This window comes from the organism of the source record quoted next, unplaced genomic scaffold (genome assembly GCF_019419815.1).
Source record: "Pyrus x bretschneideri cultivar Hongxiangsu unplaced genomic scaffold, Pyrus_bretschneideri_v1 Contig12, whole genome shotgun sequence".
Classification (NCBI taxonomy): domain Eukaryota; kingdom Viridiplantae; phylum Streptophyta; class Magnoliopsida; order Rosales; family Rosaceae; genus Pyrus; species Pyrus x bretschneideri.
Window position 1 is genome coordinate 9040953 of NW_025999413.1, and position 20723 is coordinate 9061675.

Here is a 20723-nt window from a genome sequence, read left to right on the forward strand (position 1 = left end):
AATTGTTGTGGAAATGGTGGCTGAAATTAGAAGTGGTAAAGAAATAGGGGTGTGATATTCACACTCTTTTTTACTTCTCATACACATTTTTAATTTTCAGCTGTCGGATCGGATGAATTGAATAAGATCAAAGAACATAAATTAATAAGAGGTGTGTGAGAAGTAAAAAATAGTGTGTGGATAGCACACCCCAAGAAATAACATGGTGAATTTATTCCCAATTGAAATCGCCTAAAATTTTCCTACCAAACAAGAAAAGGGGCTTTTGTTTCTGCTAAAATGCAAAACCAGTTTTGGATAGAGATCAATTGTTTTTTAAAGGTTTCTGAAAACATTGGGTTCATTGGGCTTAATTCCAATGGAAAGTTGCTGGTGTTTCCTGCCAAACTCAAGTGAGCAAACGTATTATTTTAATACTATGAAGAAAGTTGATGTTTCATTTTAAATTAATTGGCAAGGAGGAAGTGAGCCAACACCTTGTAAAGCCCTTGCAAGGTCGGTTTTCTCATCTTCCCGATATGAAACAATTCTTCACATCCTTACACAAAGGCCACTTGTTTTTGTAATCATATGCATATCTTATGTTCCACCAATTAAGCTTAATCTGCTTGTAGGCCATGTTTTAGTAGTGCTTTGGCTCTGGTTTTGGAATTTATTGCTGTTTTTCTTCCCATTCTGCACTCTGCGGGTTGGTTTGTACTCTGTACTGCTTTTGAAGAGTGTTTCTTTGATTGAATAAATGCTAGTCCATAAACTAGCAAACACACCATATTCTGCTCACTTTTTCTCTTTCTTTTGGCTTATACAGAAAGCAAGCAAGTTCCAATGTGTTGTGAGAATGCTTTTCAGAAAAGCACATTCTTTAGCCAGAACTTCAATTACAAGACAAGTTAGAAGTTTAATTATAAGCAGTAAATATGGAAAAGCATTTACCATGTAGAGGCATATCATATGGTCTCTTATATCATGCATTGCCCTGCCAAATTGTCAACCTTTTATCAACACTAATGGGACTTGGGGCTTAGGGCGACATCCACCCTTGCACCCGAGGTCATGAGTTCAATTTCTCTTTCTCCAATATCAACTTTGTAAGAAGGGAAGTGACTTTGTCACTCTCTTTTTAGCTTCTCTCACACCCCTCTTTCTCTATGCCTGTCAAATTGAATAAATCAAACGAAAACAACAAACAAGATTCAACAAGGGTATGTGAAAAAATGAAAAGAGTGCTTTTATCCATTTCTTTTATAAATAAATAAACTGAAAATGCCAAGTTCACTTTGCAACCACCAAAAAGTTGAATTTAAATTATCATTACTAAACATATGGTCTAAACAATCATAAATGCATAAAAAATTTGTTGCCTTAATGCTACAATAATCCAACTCTGTAAAAATTGACATAATATTTCAGTAGTATGTACAATATCTGGAAAAATCTACAACAGGGGAGTTTACTGAGAGATGGAAAGACCTACTGAAAGACAGAAAAACTGAAACGAGACCCATACAATTGGCTTTCCAATTTGCACCGGAATACATGAAAGATGTAGACACCGAAAATGTAATTAAACGGAACAAAATTGACCTAATTTAACTTTCGAGTTCACTTCGTATCCAGTCCCGCGCGCACATCAATGCTTGGACAGTGGCTGGGTTCATGGAACTCCAATCACGATCGAGCACTCTTCCTCCGGTGTTGAATGCTGAGTCCTTCGCAACTTTTGACACAGGAATTCCCAACACATTGCGGGCCATCATAGATAGGACAGGGTACCTAGGAGCGTGAACTTTCCACCAATTTAATATGTCAAATCCTGGTGCGTGACGAGGGAAGGCATGCTCCTCCAAGTACTTGTCCAAATCTGACTTTGTTCCATCGATCTGAGTAGTTTCCTCAATGTATTTGTCAAAGCCACTCAGCCTATCCCCCGACTCCCTTTCAGAACCGGGAAAGTGAGAACTACCACCTACTTGCCAAGGCACAATTTGATCAAGGGAAGCTAAGCAGTTTGAATGTTCATTAAACAGTGCCTTGACACACTCAAAAGCACCAGAAATATGGCTTGGAGCGCCACTGCCAAAAACTTTCCCATAATAATACTCTACCAATTTCATCTTGAATCGAGGATCTAATATGGCTGCAACCGCTAAACCCAAGCTACATCTCTGCCAATATTCTTCAAATCTGCTTCTCATCTTAAAAGCCAGAGACCTGACATAATCATCTGGATTCTTGCACCACTCATTCAGCTGCGAGTATACTTCACAAAGCTCAGGAAAATACAAATTTGTAGTTGGAGAGTTGAATTTTGTGAAATTGTTGGTAACCTCAACAAAGAGCTTCAAGTAGCTCGTAATGACACTCACTCTATCCCATTCAATATCGGATGGGCACATTGTGTAGACAATGTCATTTGCATGCAAAAGATAAAATGCGTCCCTGTACTCCAAAGCAATTTCAAGCATAACATATGTCGAGTTCCACTGCATTTGATTATCTAGGCATAGGAACCTCTTACTCTGACCTCCAACTTGTTGAGCTATCTCGTCAAATTTTGCTTGTAATGCTTGCGAACTTTTGACATACCGTATACTTCCTCGAATCTTATCAGTTATCTCACAAAGTGCTTCTAGAGCATCCTGAAACATCATATAGAGAACATTTGCTGCACAACGCACATCAAATAACCGACCATTACAATAAAGTAACTTGTTTTGGGACAGCCTGTCTCTGATTCTAATGACTATGTTGTCGTTGGTGGAATAACTATCAAAGGTCATAGAAGACAACTTACGATCAACATCCCATTCAATTAAAGATGTCATGATAATTTCTGAATGCTTGTCTTCTGTATCAGAAGAATCAACGACAATAAAATTTAAAATCTTCTTATTTAATTGCCAAGAATCATCAATATAGTGTGCTGTCAAACACAAGTACTGAGCACCATCCAAAGAAGTCCACATATCCGCACTCAGGCTGATTCTACCAGGCAATTTATCCAACACATCATTCACCTTTTGCTTCTCTTTCACATAGATCTCCATACAGTCAGCCTCAACTCTTTTGGATGTCACAAGCTCAAATAAGGGCTGTAGATTCTTAACAAACACTTTGAATCCAACATCCTCAACCATATCCAAAGGATACCCATGTAAAATAATCATTCGGGCAAGATCAAATCTACTCCGCCTTTGATCAAAGTTATTACTTCCATAGTTGATGATGTCATCTTTTGTCTGCTCTTGCTCAAACCTAATATTCACGAGGTTAATAACTTCATCCTTTTTCTGCTGTTGATCCAAATTGAAATAAGTTCCTTCCTTTCTCTTTCCTCTTGCTGCATAGAGTTGAGGTATGCCAAGACTAGATCTTCTCTGACACCTAATTAAATGATTCCTCAAATGCGATGTCCCACTGGTACTTGATCCACTGAGTTTCTTTTTACAATGTCTACAAACAGCAATACATGTGTTATCAGCCAATTTAATCCTATCAAAGTCATTCCACACGACAGATTTTAATCTGGTTGATTTGATGTTCACCGCATCAGACATATCCATTGCATTGACTTAGTACTTCACCAGTATCTGCGCATCAAAAACATATATCTATAAATTATTAGTGGTAGGATTGCTAACTCAAAAAGGAAAAGAAAGAATCAAAACAAGAAGTCGACTCAAAGATATGACTACTATACAATAACATATTATTTTTTAAAAGAAAAATTCACAAACATTTGCCCGTGCATTTTCACACAACAGAAGTGAAAAAATCTAAAAGGATTAATAATAGTCTCATAGTTATGGCGAACAACAATTATACGACAAAAATTAGTGGTAGGCTTCTGTCTATGCATGTCTGTATAGGCAAGATTGGTAAACTAAGTATCCAAATACCCTACACTCATGCTGGCACTAAATAAAATATAACAGGGCATCCATATCCAACAGTTAAGGTGCAAAATTAACTTAAGTAATAAGTTATGCAGGTTGCAAAGTAACAAATTTCTCAAAGATAACATCAGCCAATTCAAAGAGGCTGAGCTAGAGACGTCAAAAGAAGAGAAATTATTAACAGAATCGAACAGGCATATAATATGAATTGTTATGACGCAAATCAAAAACACGATTTGACCCGTGCCATCCATGACCAAGTAAAAAGAACACAAATCTCGATTTAGCTTTTTGGATTGATGACTAATGCATCTCTCTTCTTTCAGCAGAAAAATGGCATTAATAACTCCAGAGTGTTATTATCAAATGGGCACATAGTCGTCTCAATAAGAACACACAACGAATACCGCATACTTTTACAGCAATTAATGAGTATGAAGCAAGACACCATCTCTGAAACTGCAGGCAGTACAGGCAGAATCACTCTCTACCATAACCGGAACAAGGGTTGCCGTAAAATAACTACGACTTTCGTGCAATCGTTCTACAAGTAACGCAATATGCAAAGCAACCATGCATTAGAAAATTTACCATGCCAAGCATCATAAAATTGAAAATTTACGGGTTTGCAACAAATTCCTAAGAACATTAAAGATGACTAGTTCTTCTATTTGTACCAAAAGAAGGAAGCATGAGGGAAAAGAGAACATATTGAAGGAATCATAATAGTGGTCCAGAAATTCGACCCGAGAATTGAACCCGGGTCCATGACCTAGAGAAAGAAGCTGGGTCGGGCATTTCAGACACGGGTAATTAGGTTGGGAAAGACGAGCTTCTGGCTCGCCGGATCGAAGCCGGATTCCGGGTCCCGACTGACCGAACCCGACTCGAAGTGGGTCGCAGCCGGACGGGTCAAAAGGGCCCACTTTAAAACTCAATTGCGGTTCTTGGATCGGAATCCCAACATACAAATATAAAAACAATACAACAGAATCCACAACAAACGCAGAAACAAATAAAGCCCCGATTTACATTCGGATTCGGACCCAATTTTAGGGTTCAAACCCGAAAATAAATAAATAAAATTGAATTAAATTCAACGACATGTTTCAAAATTAACAGAGGAAAAATAGCAAGATCAGGGTTTGGAGACGTACAGTTGTGGGAGAAGCTGAAAGACGCCGACTTTGCGAGGGAGACGAGAAGAATTGGGGTCGCTAGGGTTTGCGGGTGTTGTGTGAAACTGAGACAGGGAGAGTGGCAGTGTGGGTAAATATGGAAGCAGGAGAGCAATTTGGTGACAAAGCGCGCAGCGGTGGGAATGGGTAACGAAGCAAGGACTTAATTCAATTACTAATCTACCCTTTTGTGTTAAAATGAGGAATTTATTTTTACTTTTTCATTTTAGAAAGCTTTTTACAAAAAAAAAAAAAAAAAAATTTAATGGAAAAATAAATTCATTCAAGGAGAGAAATCACCATTTCAACTGCTATCAATATAATCGAAGAGAAAAGCATTTCTAGCAGTAGTGGGTAAAGTCCTATCCCAAATAAAAGTATCATGAATAGAATGTCCTACGCTAGTAATGGCATCAGCAAAAAAATTCGCCTCTCAAAAGACTTGAGTCAAAGATATAAAAGAAAATGATCGTGCAAGCAATTTGATGTTCTCGATAATAGTCTTCAATCGCCAAGGCATTCTTCACTTGTTTAAAATAGAATTGATAACAAGCTTGGAATCACCTTCAACACAGATATCCTTAAAACTTTTTGACTTTTGCAAACTTCAAAGCATCACGTAAGGCAAGAGCTTCAACAACAAATATAGTATTCTCTCGATTGCGAGTCTCAACAATAATAGGAGACCTATTATGATCTCTGATGACAAAACCTGTAGCCGCTTGAGATCCTACCACTTAATCGTCAAAATTAATTTTGAGCCATGGCGCACGAGGGCCTTTCCACTTAATAATCTAAGAACATATATGAACAACATCGAAATTATGAATTGATCTTGAGCTTTTATTAGTGTTGTAATACTCATTACCAATTGTAGTAGCCACCATTGGAATTCTAACAGGGTGGACCTTACAATTCCAAAATATAAATATCGGAGAAATTGGAGATAGGGAGGCTCATTTGAAAATGATGTTCTGTGAAGAAATGAAAGCATTTCCAAATAATCAAAGGTGTTGTAAAATTGACGGTGTGTGCAATGGAATAAATAAACAAGACACAAAATTTACGAGGTTTCTCTACAGTCAGTGTGACTGGAGTACGTCCTTGGAGCAGTAGTGGTGCTTTCATTATAATCTGAAATAATAAGATTACAAATATAACTCTCTCTATTCTCTCCTCTCTTTTTCCTCTCTCTGCCATGAGCCTTCTGGCTTCTCACTTCCATTTTTTCTTCTATCTTTTTATTCTCTTCGTATCTTCTTTGATTTATAAGCAAAGGAGGAGCACCAAAAGCAAGTAGTGGCAACTCCTAGTGGAAGGACATGTAGAGTGGGATGAGTGGGATGTAGTGGGTTGGCCATCCACACATTGAACGGCTCATAATATTATAGCACTCCCATTGGATGGCCATAAGTCTACGATTGACTCGTTAAAACCTTAATCTATTTTTGGATGCTCCCCCTGATGAGTAGTAACACATTTATTGTACTTGTTGACTTTTCACATGATATTTCTTAAACTGGGCTGGAGGGCTTTCTGCTAGACTTGCACCAAAGGTATGAATTTACTCCTTTTATCTAGAGTGAAATTTGATTCAAAGGTGCTGGACACTTGATCTTGAATCAGACTTGTGATTTCTTCAAGATCCTTGGGACTTGTCCTTGAATGAAATGGAACCACGAGCAGCTCCACATGACAAGTGATCTTCGGCTCTGTTGATTAGTTCGTGTTTTGTTGTGCTTGTCTCCACATACTTCAATGTATCATTTTCGCTTACCTTATTTGTTCTCCTTGCAGAAGTGCTATTTTCCCTATGAAGGTTTGGCATCTTCTCTTACAGTATTTGTCCTCTAATGCAGGAGTGGAATGCAAACCATGCATTTGAAAGGTCTTTCAGAACATCACTTCTCAGCGACTCATCATGCTTGGTAGCTCCAATCATCATATCAGCAGTTGAAAATGAGTACTCGAGAGCAATGCTAGATAAGCAATCAGTAAAGTTTCCAGGCAGTCGGTTCCTGACTGGAAATTTGATTTCAAGTTCTAATTAATTGCTTTCTTTCTCCTTAGTCCTCTAGGTGAGAAAAAGGATAAAGAAAAGGACAGGGGGATTGCATGATATGAGATACTTTTGCTCTCGTCCCTGATGATATGAGATATTCTTGCTTTGGTGTGACTTATTTGAAGAGGTATCCTCGAAAATGAAGAAAACTGAGTATTTCGAGATACTTTGTTGAAGATGCATTCTCAGAAAGAAAGAAGAGTTAAATATTTTTATAGGTCTGCCTTATTATGGAAGATAGAGGTCGACATATATAGGGATTTCCCAATAACAGGTAGTGGTGCTATGTCTTTACTCTTGTCAGCAACTGTGGTGTAATTAGAACAGTAAAATTCACTCGTTTTCAACTTTATCAGAGATCTTTGACAAAGTTGCAAGCAATATCCAAAAGCTGAGATTGTGTCTAAGAAATGTTGACGAACTTTAACCTGAAAATTTGGCTTTTGAAATTCAGAGAGCGGTGTCTCTTCGATTTTTGAACAGGTGACCCTGTTACCTCTTCTTTTATAGATATATCAATTTTGTTCAGATACACTCAGAAAATTGTTGCCGGCAGAAATTTCCCCTTTTTGCACTTTTGAGATTTTATCTGATCTCATTTTTCCTTCATCATTTCTGAAAAATGGCTTACCCATTTAACATTTGCATAGATTTGAGTTTTAGGAGTGGTACAGACGAGCCGCATCAAGATAATAAATGGCGCCCGTCCTTCTTATCTTCTAATGGTCTTCTTACGGTTGGTGACTCTGTGATGAAGAATGACCTAACCGCTATAATGGTAGCTAGGAATCTTCTCACTCCCAAGGATAACAAAATCTTTTCAAACCGGTCTGATGAGTCGGCAGTTCAAAACTCCTTGGCTCTCAATATTTAGTGTGTGGGCTCTGTTTCTAATATGGGTCAACGCCTACTTGCTCGAACTTACCAAGTTGAATCATTGATGGCTGAGGTGGCAAGTCTTAAACAAGAGATTAGAGAGCTAAAGCACGAGAATAAAATGTTACACATGCTTGCAAATAATTACTCGACGAGCAAGAAAAGAAAGTTCGACCAGCTACTGGAATCCAAAGGTTGGACTCAAAAGGACAATCGGGGGTTCGAGTCCTTATTCCAAAGACACTCATTGTCTCAGCTATCTGGAGTTTCACCAAGTACTGAGGCTCCAAATAATCAACCTTTGGTGCCTCCTCTTCTAGGGTACTTCCAAGTACTGAGGCTTCACATGAGCAACCTTTGTGAAGGTTTCCTCCTGTTTGTTTGTTTTAACTCATGTGTATGTAATTTATAGGAGATATAAATAGATAAACTTTATTTCATTCAATATATTATACCAAATACAATTAAGCATATACTTCACTAAGATGTGGTACTTCTGGACTACATATCAATTTATCTTTACCTTCACGAAGATAAATGATCATTTTTATTGTCTAAATAATTTGAGTATTCAACTCATAATCTTCAATCCATATGATTCTTTATAAACATCATGGATAAGATTCGTGTTGGCATATTGTTCAATTTTGCAATTCGAAACAATCTCTCTCTCAACACTGTATAAACTTTTTAGACTTTTCAAGAGTCTAAATCTAATATTATTGACTCTTGCAAGAGATTTTAGTATGTTACAATAATATCATAATGATAGTATTCACTAAGGCAATTTATTTATACCATCTATTGGTATTAAGGACATATTTTATGCTTTACCCTTCTAGGGTTTTCTTCAAGCAATTTGAATCCTTCAAGTATTTTCTACACTTCATGACATATTTTTCTTTGGAATTTATACAGAGCAACTTGCTTCCATGTATATTTGAGGGATTTACTTATGGAGATATGATGTGGGCGACTCATAACCTTTCGTATATAATTCTCCATTCATATGAACTTGTTTATAAGAGCACAATTTCAAGTTTTAATTAGTAACCTTGTGTAATATCATGTGAGTGTAATTCACTGTATTACAAATGCCCATATGTAACCTCTTTTGGTTCAACATTTTTTGGCTATTTGTATTATATACACATATAAATAGGCCTATTTTTCCACGTTCTTACGAGATTGTAATGGAATTGCCTTTCTCCATTTTTGGCAAATAATATTTCCTTTCGTCGACGAACAAAAGAACGTAACTCAATATCAATACAGCTCATTGATGAATTTAGTAGCTATTTGTAAAAACCAAAATTACCATTGATTGTTATCAATCATTGATTCCATATTCTCATGCGCATGCACATGCATAAAAGCTTTTCATTTCTTTGGATATCCATTGCCTCTTCAAGGGCATTACACTATTTCTTCCAGGATAGTCATAATTTAGAGAATACGGATCATAACCTCCTCTTGAGCGTTATAGAGTTGGGATTTTAATCTCCACTTTCGGGAGTTGAGTCATTGGAACCTATATGTCTATCATGCTTCATGCATGAGACATGAATATTCCCATATTCGTGGATTCTCCTTTTTGGGACATGTATCCATACGGCGACTGTCATGTTTCCAGCATGCAACATTTAGGCTTTAGGAATTTAATAGTTCAGTAGTGTCATATTCTTCTTCTTTCGAAGTACTGAACCTTTTGAATCTAAGGGTCTACCACGCTTCAAGTGTGTAACAGATTTGCTACCACATTATTTTGTTTAACAGGAACATCAATTCATGTAGGCACATTTGCAGCAAACATATGTGATTTTATCACTTTCGTTGCATTATTAAATGCATTTGGCATTTGATTTGCATATCGTTGCATCATTCACTTTGTTTTTCACATTGATTGCTTCATGAATCAAAATAAGACAAATTCTCTTCATTCTTCTGGAACGATGTTATTTTCTCCCCCTAACGGCGGGAAAACTATCTTATCAAAATCATAGTTTGCAAGCCGCGCGGTAAACATATCCCCAGTCAAGGGTTCCAAAAGTTGAATGATAGATGGTGAATCAAATTCAACATAAATTCCTAGTTTGACTTCAAGCCTCATTTTTAGTACATTGTGGCAGTGCAATAGGCATATAGATAACATAATCAAAAACTCGTACATGTGTAATGTTTAGCTGGTGCCCAAATACGAGTTGTACTGAAAAATATTGATGGTTGGTAACTGGTCTCAACCAAACTTAATAGTGAATTATGTATAATGGTATGTCCACATGTAGAAAACTTGCAATCTCGTTTTCATGAGCAGAGCGCAGGTAATCAATTTCATTCGCTTAATAAATGCTTCTGCTAAATAATTTTGAGTATGAACATGAGGAACATGATGTTCAACATCAATGTCCAATGACATGCAATAATCATCAAAACTTCGAGATGTAAACTCTCTAGCAAAATGTACCATACATCAATGAACTTCTGGTCCTTATTTAATAGCTTATGAATTAGAACTCTTATTTAAGTTGTGGCACTTCAAACTTAAGGTACTTATCAAGAAACTTCATGTCCAATCTTGAGGATCTAGGGACTTCATTCCTGATCTTTTTGCATGATGGAACTTCGGGTCTAATCATTTTATGTGATAAGGATCAAGAAACTTCATGTTCTTATCTGATCAAGAAACTTCAAGTTCAGTATGTACTCATCGTAACAAAAAGAAGTACAATAAATAAATTAAAGTAATAGGCGGTAATTCCAACCATGGTAAATAAATTGCTTTTAAGTAAATAATGCTTGTGACAAGGGCTTTGATTCAGCATCATTCACATAAATATCAAAGCTTTAAAGCAAAGGATAATAATTCTACCCACTGTAAATAAATTGCTTTAAATAAATAGAACTTGTGATAGAGCTTTAAACCAACACCATGCACATAAATATACCAAAACAGAAAATGTAATGATTAAGTCCTTATCTTTTGTTTTTTTCTTTTTCTTGGTCTGCCATTTTCTTTTATTTCATCCCTTTTACTTTTGTTATTATTTCACAGTTCGAAGTCATTTTAGTTATCCAGGAAATAATAGTAACACTAAGTTCCAATTGGTGTTCCTCCTCCGGTGAGTTTCGAAAAAATCGAAATGGTTCCCATAAGTTTTGGAGTCAAGGGTGTCTGCAACTTATAAGAAGATCAAATTGTTAGATTTAGCTCAAATTTTAGTATGATATGGATAAGAGGATACCAAAAAACTTTCGTGAAGAAATAAGTTCGATCTGAGCTACTGAAATGGAGTTTTGGTACTCATAAGGTGCCTGTCCAATTTTCTGCGGAAATTGGAAACTGGTTTGGTATTTCAGGCATCTGGGATGATCGCACCGTTGGAATTTTCTGAAAATTTGATATGTTGTAGGTACTGGGCGGACGAACAACTTTGAAGAAGAAAGTATTTCAATCCGAAGTCTACAAGTTGGAGTTCGGAGGCTGTTTACATGGTTGTCAGATTCTCTACGAATTTTGAGTCTGTACTATTTTGCTTCTGCAAAGGATGATATACAGTCATACAACAACATATATATATATATATATATATATATATATTTGCTTCAGGAAAATCAGTAGTACAAAGATTTTAGAATGAAATGAAAAGATTTTCTTATCTGTGAGATTCCAGGCAACATAGGTGAACAGGATTTGTGGCGTTGTTCTTTCCATTGACACGAGAGCTTCTCGTGCTGATAACGTATTATAAAATTGATGGTGTGTGCAGTGGAATAAATAAATAAGACACAAAATTTACGAGGTTCCTCTACAGTCAGTGTGACTGGAGTATGTCCTCGGGGCAGTAATGGTGCTTTCATTATAATCTGAAATAATAAGATTACAAATATAACTCTCTCTATTCTCTCTTCTCTTTTTCCTCTCTGCCATGAGCCTTCTGGCTTCTCACTTCCATTTTTTTTTTTTTTATCTTTTTATTCTCTTCGTATCTCCTTTGATTTATAGGCAAAGCAGGAGCACCAAAAGCAAGCAGCGGCAGCTCCTATTGGAAGGACATGTACAGTGGGATGAGTGGGATGTAGTGGGTTGGTCATCCACACATTGAATGACTCATAATATTATAACAAAAGGCAATTTTGATATTTTTTGACATAGAAATGTTAAAGCTATTTTTTGTCTATAAAAGCACATTTTAGTCTTTTTCTTGTAGACACGCAATCTTTTTTTTTTTTTCTTTTCGAAAACGCATATTTCAAACGAAAACCATTTCAAACAAATCCTAAATGTGGGGAAAGGATCCTCTCCGGACCCAATCCTTCAAGATCCTCCTTCTTTCTTCTTTGCAATTTTGCTTCTACTTCGTTTTCTTCAATTCTTCTTCTTTAGTAATCCTTCTTCTTCAATCCTACGTCTTCTTCTTCACTTGTTTTGTTTGTTTATCGAGAAACTTCTAGACGATCTGTTTTTGGAACCACGAGCTAGAGTCTGTTGTCGATGATTATTACAATATTGCAAATAACCAACTTTGGGAAGGCCACGACACCGACTATGGGGAAGCACAACGCCGACTCCAAAAAGGCACGACGCCGACTTGGCCTTTAAAGAAGAAGAATCCAGAGGAATTGGGTCCTAAGAGGATCCTATCCCCCAAATGTAAGCAAGATGTTTTTCCATTAAATACAATTTTAATGTGAAAAAGAATACTTTTTATGTGTAGTTGTTGGTAAAAACGATTATACCCTATTGACCAAAAATAACAAGACAATTATACACTCCAATTTTAAAATACAAGGAATAAAATGAGTGTAAAAGGATATTTTAAAGAAAGCTGTTGTTAGCACTTAAAACAAATCAGCGTGCATTTAAAGGGATATATGATTTTTTGGAGAAAAATTAGAAATTATTTGTACAACAACAGTAAAAGACATATAAACAAACGCTAATTTAGACTCTCTTATAGGTACAAGACTCTTTATTGTTCTACACACTAGGGGTTCGTTTTAGTATCGAAAAGGAGTTTAGGTTAAAAGGTTGAACTTGGAGCTTCTGCAGTCCATTCATACTCAAAATGGAAAATAGGTATTACTAGAAATTTGTACCCACGCGTTGCTGCGGGATTGAAAATTGTATGAAAAATTGTATTGCAAAGTTAAATTCCTTAGTTTAACTTGCTTGAAGTAAAAGACATCAAAAACTGAATCAAAAGGAAGGGAAATTCTTTTGTAAAACAACCCATAAAAGATACCATCTTTAGAATCAATTCAAGTATATTAGCAACGCGTTTGCACTCAATAGAGGAAACTAAATGAAAGCAAACCGCAACTCTTCTAGCTCTATTCTTTGGCCTAAAGAGAATTTGTGGGCAACAACCCCACAAAAAAAAACCCTTTCTTTATTTTGTAAAAAAAGAGCAGACTTTGAATCAATTGACATTTCAAATTCCAGTATATGATAACCAAAACAATAGGAAGCAACTTCATCAAATTAACACACCATGAATTCTGAAACAACATTAATCAGTAAGCTAAACTCACATGTCAAAATTAAAATTATAAGAATAATCATATCGTCAAACTTCAGAGCTGCACGTACGGTTGCACTTATTAAATGACAAACTAATGAACTACACTGTATAATAGGAAAGACAATTGAACTTGTGCAAATGCGAAAAAAAATTATAGAGAAATTAGAGAGTGACTTATTGAAAAATGGCAAAAAGAGTGGTTACAATAGATTATTAGCAACAAACCTATTGGAAAAAATTGCAAGTTACATAAAGAAGTAACATGTAACCTTACAAAATCTAGTAACAATTTCATTTGGTTGAAAGTATAAAGACATAGTAAAAGGAACTAACACGAAGTGAGTCTTCCTCTCTTCTCTCTTCGTCTCCCCGACTCTCCCCATGTTCACTCCTGCGTCAAAACAAACAAAATTCTTAACATAGAAATTAATCTCTTGAAAACCCAAAACTCTAATGTGGTTATTTATTCTACTATTATAATTTCCCTTCTCAGGAAATAAACAGAAGCAGAATCGGACAAAATTTTGTGGAAATTCATAGTAGTACCATGGAAAACAAAAATGGGACAAATTGGGCAATAATAATCCATCAGACAAATGTACACCACAAAATCAAGATTCAATAGGACACAAAAGCAATGTTTTAAAAGGCTCACCTCATGGTGCACTTAGGCGTCCTCTGAGGTTGGGCGTGAGGGTTACCATCTCTGTTTGATGGAGTGGGCGGAAGGCGTCGCCGGAGCCACCTAGTCACGCCTCAGGAACTTTTTTAAACCCAAATTTTGGGTAGGTTTTAACTGCCTTATACCTCTTCCTTGAACTATCGTCTCTCTACCTTTTTTTCTGATTTTTATTTTTTTATATAATGAATGTGTGTGTTGTCTGCGTACATTGTTATATGTGTGCTCACGCCTCCCTAGGCCGGGCTATCCCTCGGACGCCTTACCCACACCTCACGCTTTTAATACATTGCACAAAAGCAACCATACTTATTCATAATCAGTGCATTCATGTTAAATTATCAATTAACAATTTTATACCTTTTATGTCACGGGTCTGGGACCATAGAAATTTCTATCGCCTCTTTGTCCATCTATTTTATAATCTATGATTTCCTTTTCTTCTTAATCATCCTTTGAGCTTCTTACAAAAAAAACACATACATGCAAATGTTTTGAGGTAATAATAACAACCACTGAAGAAAGGAGGAGCACTTTTGTTGTAATTCACCTTTTGGGAAATCGGAGAAAGTGCTAGAAGAATTTGGTTATGATTCCGTCCTCAATAAAGTTGCAGTCTTTTAACTTCTTTTGGGACCCAATCATACCTGAAGAGACATTTAACTAATCAGATTGATGGATTTTCACATAATCTCAAAAAGGTTTCTTTTAACCACAATTTTAAGAAACAGATCAACCAATATATACGCAATCACAAAGCTTGATCACTTAAAAAATGTAACCACAGTAGAGCAACAAAAATCGGGAGTTCCATACAAATTTTAATAGCACGGTCAATGATAGCTAATTATAAATTATCGAACTCTGTAATACGATGGATATCTGGAAAACTAATAGCAAGACCAGTGCAACATCCAGCCACTCCAGCATTAATGACTGCATAGGAAGAAAGAGTGAACACGATATAGTGAATGAATAACGTAAAAGTAGTATTTCTGCATTCAAGTTCCCATACCATCATCCTTTCCTCGCAGCCTCTTCAACATGCAGACAACCAAAATGTGCACTCCGGACAAAACTGCAAATGTCCAGAAAGGGAAAAATATAAAAAGAAACCTTTACAACTGAATTCAAAGAAACATTCTGACATTGTAAATAGCATTTCACAAAAAAACTAAACTAATTACACTCAGATTGCAATGCTATCATTTAATAATACGAATTCCCATACCTTAGCAGAAGATCCTGCATTTGCAAAGGATCCTTTAAAACCTTTTTTCTTGAACAACTCCGCACCTGCAACACATCCAGGCAAGGTAAACCAACAGCACCCTCATGCTGAGCTCTCCTCTGCATACGTACCCCTTGTAAGTAATCTTAATCAGTCAGTTATCATGAATATACAACTTATATTAATTTTCTACAATATCCAACACACAGATATAACAGAAGAGGAAACTTTTACTTAAGCAGCACAAGACGATATCCTCTGCATTTCATTCCAAAATCCATCACTCTTACGCATTTGCCTGCACAGTTTTTGCTCCAACAAAGCCTGCCATGATGATAGCACTATCAATAATTAAGACATAAAGAAAGACTATCCTAGCTAGGCATTATCGTTGGATTAAACCAACATCACACAAGTAAAGTAGCAGACCAAGTTTTTTTTAGAATCGATGTCTTAACATGTTTGAGTAGCGAAAAGATTACAACACATTGGATGTGTTAACATATCCATAAGCTGATGACTCCCTCTCCGGTTTACCGCATCATTCTTTATATATTCAACAATGCTGCTGCAATTAAAAGTCCTTGGAAAATGCCAAGCTGATATAAAGACATGACGAAAATTATATCTCACCTTACCCCCTTGTTGGCATAGACAGCATATCAGTCCTTGTTGTTTGAGATGAATGATAATCCTGAACTCCATTATCATCATCGTCGAGAATGTCTTTGGCTTTTCTAGCAAGAACACCCCAAAACCCATGTTTGGATTCATTAACATTCTTCAATGATGTATACTCGTGGCTGAAAATCCAACAGAAAGCAGCAAAATTTAAGTAATGGGTAGAACAAAAACCGGAATCAGATACAACAAAACACACAATTCACAAATGAAACAGCACAAAACAAACCCCAAAAAAATTAAATGAAGAATTCTTTATAACATGCATGTTGATAATACCACGAAAAATTCCACTTCATTATACATGCCTATTGTTTTCTCTGTCTAAATATGAAATTGCCATCATCTTTTTCGAAAGAACAAACCAAAATCACTTCTCAAAGAGCTTATACACAGAAGAGAGTGGAAGCTTACCCAAAGCCAATTTCGTGTTGTTCACTCCTTCTTCTTCTTCTTCTTTTGGACCCAACAATCTGTAGGTTTGATTGCAGCATAATGATTTAGTTTAAAATTTCAAAATTGATTATATATATGTAGATAATCTTAAACACTTCAATTAAACCTGAAATTGAAAAGAACACTTCAATCTGACTAAAACTACACAAAGGAAAAAACAAAGAAAAATGTTCAAACCAATCTATAAGCCAAAATGATCCCCCAACATCAGTAAATTAACAATAAAAATCTAAACCCATATAAATTCACAGGAAAATCAAAACGCGCGAAAAAAATAATTGGATCACAACTGGTCAGGTACAAAAGGATAAATTACAAATGCAAAAGAAAAAAAAAATTCACAAACAAACTAAAACTTCAAATCGGTGAAGACCGTACCTTGAAAAGGGTATACGCACAAAGCTCTTCGAGACTGATCCCAATTCCGACGTCGGAGACTAAAATAGAGTCCGATTATAAAGGTTTTGCAGCACCGATCGTACAGATCACCCAGTAAATTATAAATGAATATATAAATACACAAATCAAGCAAAACCCAATAGGCTAATCGGATTAAAAAGCTACAAAATGCTGGGAATTTTACAAACCAGGACAAAATTGAAGCCCAGATCCTTGAAGTTCTCGAGGACTTTGGACTTCGTCGGGCTGGAGAGGGTAGTTTCTCGGACCAGAAAGTAGGTGCGGTGGCTGGCCTTGGCGCTGGCCTAGACGATGAACTTTTCGGTGCTGCCGATGAAGAAGATTTTGGATTTGGATGCCATCAGGAATGGGATTGGGGGAAATCAGAATGGGATGAGTTGGAGAGAGAAAGCGAGTGATTCGATTCGAAGTGGTGCATGAAGGAAGAGGTGGAAGGTCGGTGAGGAGGAGCTTGAGCTCCGGCAGCAGTCGGAGGTTGAGAGCAATGGAAACTTACGTGGCAGCAATCTCAGAGGAGATCGAAATGAAAGCAAGCCCGGAGAGTTCGAGAGACATACACCAGATTGACTGTTTTACGGTGAACAGGGAGACGGAAGTTGAACAGGGAGCATAGAGCAGAAATTGCTAGGGAGGGCATGAATGTTCATTCTGTGAAATGGCCTGCGTCTGAATAAAATCATGCGTAATTCAACAATTTGTGACACTGTAACAAAATTGGGTCATCGACAAAATCACGATTCGAATACCAAGATATTGAAAACAAAGCAAATATAAAAGTTGGGGTTACCTCTGAAGAAAGCAATCTAACTTTGCTGCTGCTGGTGTCTACCAAGTACCAACACAAAGAAAAGAAAATTTGCTTTGAGAATTCTTTGAAGGTGCGGTGAGGCTGCTAAGAAACATCGGCTTTGCTCCGACGATGAAAGCAAAGACGGAGGAAAGGTAGAAACTTGGGTGGACATGTATGCAATGTGCACAAAATGAAAATAAAATGTTGGGGTTAACATTGATCAATTTAAGATTAAATTGGTTAAAACAGTTAAAACGTAAGATATCGCTTGACAATAGATCAGGTGATCAAATTTATGCAATGAAATATTACAACTGAGGACAATGGATTGAACAAAAGCGAAAGAGAACTGGGAAAAAAAGAAAAAAATAGAAAAAAAAAAAAGAGAGGCATTAACAAAAGTAATAGAAAATTAACAACGTAAAATATTTGATACATTGAAAACAAAATGGCTGAACGGATTATTTACCTTCAACAAACACGGATCGTTCTTGAAAGTGAAGAAGAACGAAACCAAACAGCGATATGAAGCTTCTAATTACAGAGACAAAATCTGTAGGATGATAAAAAGAGAATTTAAACGTAAAATATATGTGTAAATGAAAAATCTAAAAAACAAAAACAATAAAAACAAAATGAGAAAGATCAAGAAAAGAGGCCTTACCATAGTTTGGACGAACATTACTTCAAAACGACTGCAGGTGGGAAACTATACTCAACATCATGCTGAGAAGATGTAGAAATGGCATGACAAAACATTGACAGCATCAAAAATAGAGAGCTCACAAAAGGGTTATAAAGAAAATGTTTAATTTGTACAATGCAGATACAAAAGGTTAAAAGTTGTTTATTTACATACAAAAAAAAATATTACAGACATGTGTTCGATTTTAGCACTTGGAACCACCTTTCAAGCACAACCAGCATTCGGATACAAAAAATTGGCAAGTGCTGGTCTATGTAGAGGCAAAAAATATTAGGAAGTTCAGATTAGAGAGATATTTACATCGCAACCAAATAAGATAAATATTGTTTGATACAGATTAACAAAAAACCATCAGAATTTTTGGGCATTGCAGTCAACTTCTGCTATTGCACTGTCCATTTTTGAAAAACCAACCTAGAGAAACGAAAGAAATTAGAAGGGTAAGATCGTTATTAAATATACGCTGGAATAAATCTTGTCTAAAAGAAGAAAAAAAAAGGGTAACATTAAAATATAGTGACCTAGCTTCTTTTTGGAGGAGCGGAGTTTAACTTTTCACCAGTCAGGGATGACTCCTTAAGCAATTTGATTGGCACTTCATCCAATTCTATTGGATCTGTGTCTGAAATTTCCTTGGCTCCACTATTTTAAACGGGTTCGCCATGTTAAATAGTATAAATATATGGAAATTTGAAATTTATAGTTGCAAAAGCTATTACGGCACGAACCTTTGTTCGCCGGCGGTAAAAAGAGCTCTCCTAATTGATTCCCTCTTTTGTTTATATGATTGCTCAGTGGTTTCAGCTTTTGAAGTAGAAGATGAAACAGTGGTGGACACTGTGATTTCTCTTGACAAAGGTTGCGGAATTACTCGCTGCATAGTCGTATCCTCAGTCACATTGTGAATGAGCACATCGTTTGTATTAAAAGTATTCCTCCTATTGCCAAATCGTAAGTGAAAAATCTTCTTTTGTCCAATAAGCCTGAGAAACTCGTTTGGTAATAGCTGCTGGTCCACCAATCTCTAATTCATTACCAGGTCTTTGCAAGGCATGCCAAAAACTTTCTCGCCGCATTTACCGATTATCAAAGCATTCATTTCATCTTCGAGAATGAGATTAACTTTGTACCTACATTTAGAAACTCAACCTTATGAGATTTTTTGAGAATCACAAATTGCCACAAACTAAATACCTAAATAAGTAGAACTAAAACAGATCACACACAGTGTAACATCCCACATTACCCAGGGAAATGAATCATCTAAGCCTTATATGTATATTCTCATCTTTACTTAGCACAAGGCCTTTTGGGAGCTCCCTGACTTCAGGTTCCATCAAACTCCGAAGTTAAGCGAGTTTGGACGAAAGTATTCTCAAAATGGGTGACCTACTGAAAGTTCTCGTGTGAGTTCCCAAAAACAAAAATCGTGAGGGCGCTATCAGAGCCCAAAGCAAACAATATCGTGCTACAGTGGAGTCGAGCCCAAGATATGGTGTGAGTTCCCAGAAACAAAAATCTTGAGAACGTGGTCGGGGCCCAAAGCGGACAATATCTTGCTACAGTGGAGTCGAGCCCGGAATGTGGTGGGGACCCAGACCAGGATGTGACACACAAGCAATAACTTTATTGAATTATACAATGATCATATGTAACCAAATATAACAAAAAAGAAAAAGGAAAACGAAAGAAAGGGGAAAAAGAAAGTTTTGCCACAGCAGGAAAAAAAAATTATAAGATTTAGGTTTATATGATGTAAATGAGACAAAAATACAAAGCAAAGAGAAAACAATGGTAACAAAAATAATTTTTCAAAGAACATCATGTTTAGGAACCATTCTGGATATCCATTGCAAAAACACTTCACAATCCAAAATTTAAAATTTTTTAAAGTGTGACTGCATAAAGAATGAAACTAAATTTGTATAATCCGTACTGAATGTCATTAGCCTTCTCTGTATCTATTTGTTCCAATTGGCTAACAACAACAAATCACAGGACACCCAGAAAGAGCCAACTTTTTTATTCGGTTTGCTTTAAACATTCGATTTAACATTACCAAGGCGTTGGAATCTGGTTGGGATGTTTTTGGCAAATGAGCTGGCCACTGGTTAGATCCTTGTGCATCTGTTTTACACAATACGGGCAAGCACTATACCACCAATCGAAGCACTTGTCAAAACGCTTAACAGATGCTTTGCACATAAATGTGTCATCTTGTAACAC

At 36.4% G+C, this 20723-nt stretch overlaps 2 protein-coding genes and 1 long non-coding RNA gene across 3 annotated transcripts; all 3 read right to left on the reverse strand.

The window, feature by feature from the left end:
• Nucleotides 1–1385: 1385 nt before the first annotated feature.
• On the reverse strand, nucleotides 1386–5208 carry LOC103947476 (zinc finger BED domain-containing protein RICESLEEPER 1). Its single transcript, XM_009358384.3, has 2 exons — nucleotides 5054–5208; nucleotides 1386–3590 (listed from the first exon to the last, which is right to left on the reverse strand). The coding sequence occupies exon 2, from the start codon at nucleotides 3561–3563 to the stop codon at nucleotides 1590–1592; it is 1974 nt and encodes a 657-aa protein (XP_009356659.2). The 5' UTR covers nucleotides 3564–3590; nucleotides 5054–5208; the 3' UTR covers nucleotides 1386–1589.
• Nucleotides 5209–13664: 8456 nt separating this feature from the next.
• Nucleotides 13665–17638, reverse strand: LOC103947475. The gene is made up of 9 exons (XM_048578488.1): nucleotides 17578–17638; nucleotides 17169–17492; nucleotides 16960–17018; nucleotides 16540–16598; nucleotides 16083–16247; nucleotides 15679–15768; nucleotides 15445–15563; nucleotides 14574–15291; nucleotides 13665–13925 (listed from the first exon to the last, which is right to left on the reverse strand). Exons 1-7 carry the CDS (start codon nucleotides 17636–17638, stop codon nucleotides 15479–15481), a joined length of 843 nt encoding a protein of 280 aa, XP_048434445.1. The 3' UTR covers nucleotides 13665–13925; nucleotides 14574–15291; nucleotides 15445–15478.
• A 224-nt stretch (nucleotides 17639–17862) lies between these two features.
• On the reverse strand, nucleotides 17863–19234 carry LOC103947474. Its single transcript, XR_007256029.1, has 3 exons — nucleotides 19019–19234; nucleotides 18456–18911; nucleotides 17863–18344 (listed from the first exon to the last, which is right to left on the reverse strand). It is a non-coding gene; the product is annotated as an uncharacterized LOC103947474 (long non-coding RNA).
• Nucleotides 19235–20723: the final 1489 nt, after the last annotated feature.

What these genes read in the sequence shown, in the direction of transcription:
- LOC103947476 (XM_009358384.3), bottom strand. Translation starts at nt 3,563, where the DNA reads ATGGATATGTCTGATGCGGTGAACATCAAATCAACCAGATTAAAATCT.
- LOC103947475 (XM_048578488.1), bottom strand. Translation starts at nt 17,638, where the DNA reads ATGCCCTCCCTAGCAATTTCTGCTCTATGCTCCCTGTTCAACTTCCGT. An exon ending in TGGGCTTCAATTTTGTCCTG is followed by an intron (nt 17,019 to 17,168) that starts GTTTGTAAAATT and finishes ACTCTATTTTAG; the next exon opens with TCTCCGACGTCGGAATTGGG. An exon ending in CTGTCTATGCCAACAAGGGG is followed by an intron (nt 15,769 to 16,082) that starts GTAAGGTGAGAT and finishes TCATCATGGCAG; the next exon opens with GCTTTGTTGGAGCAAAAACT.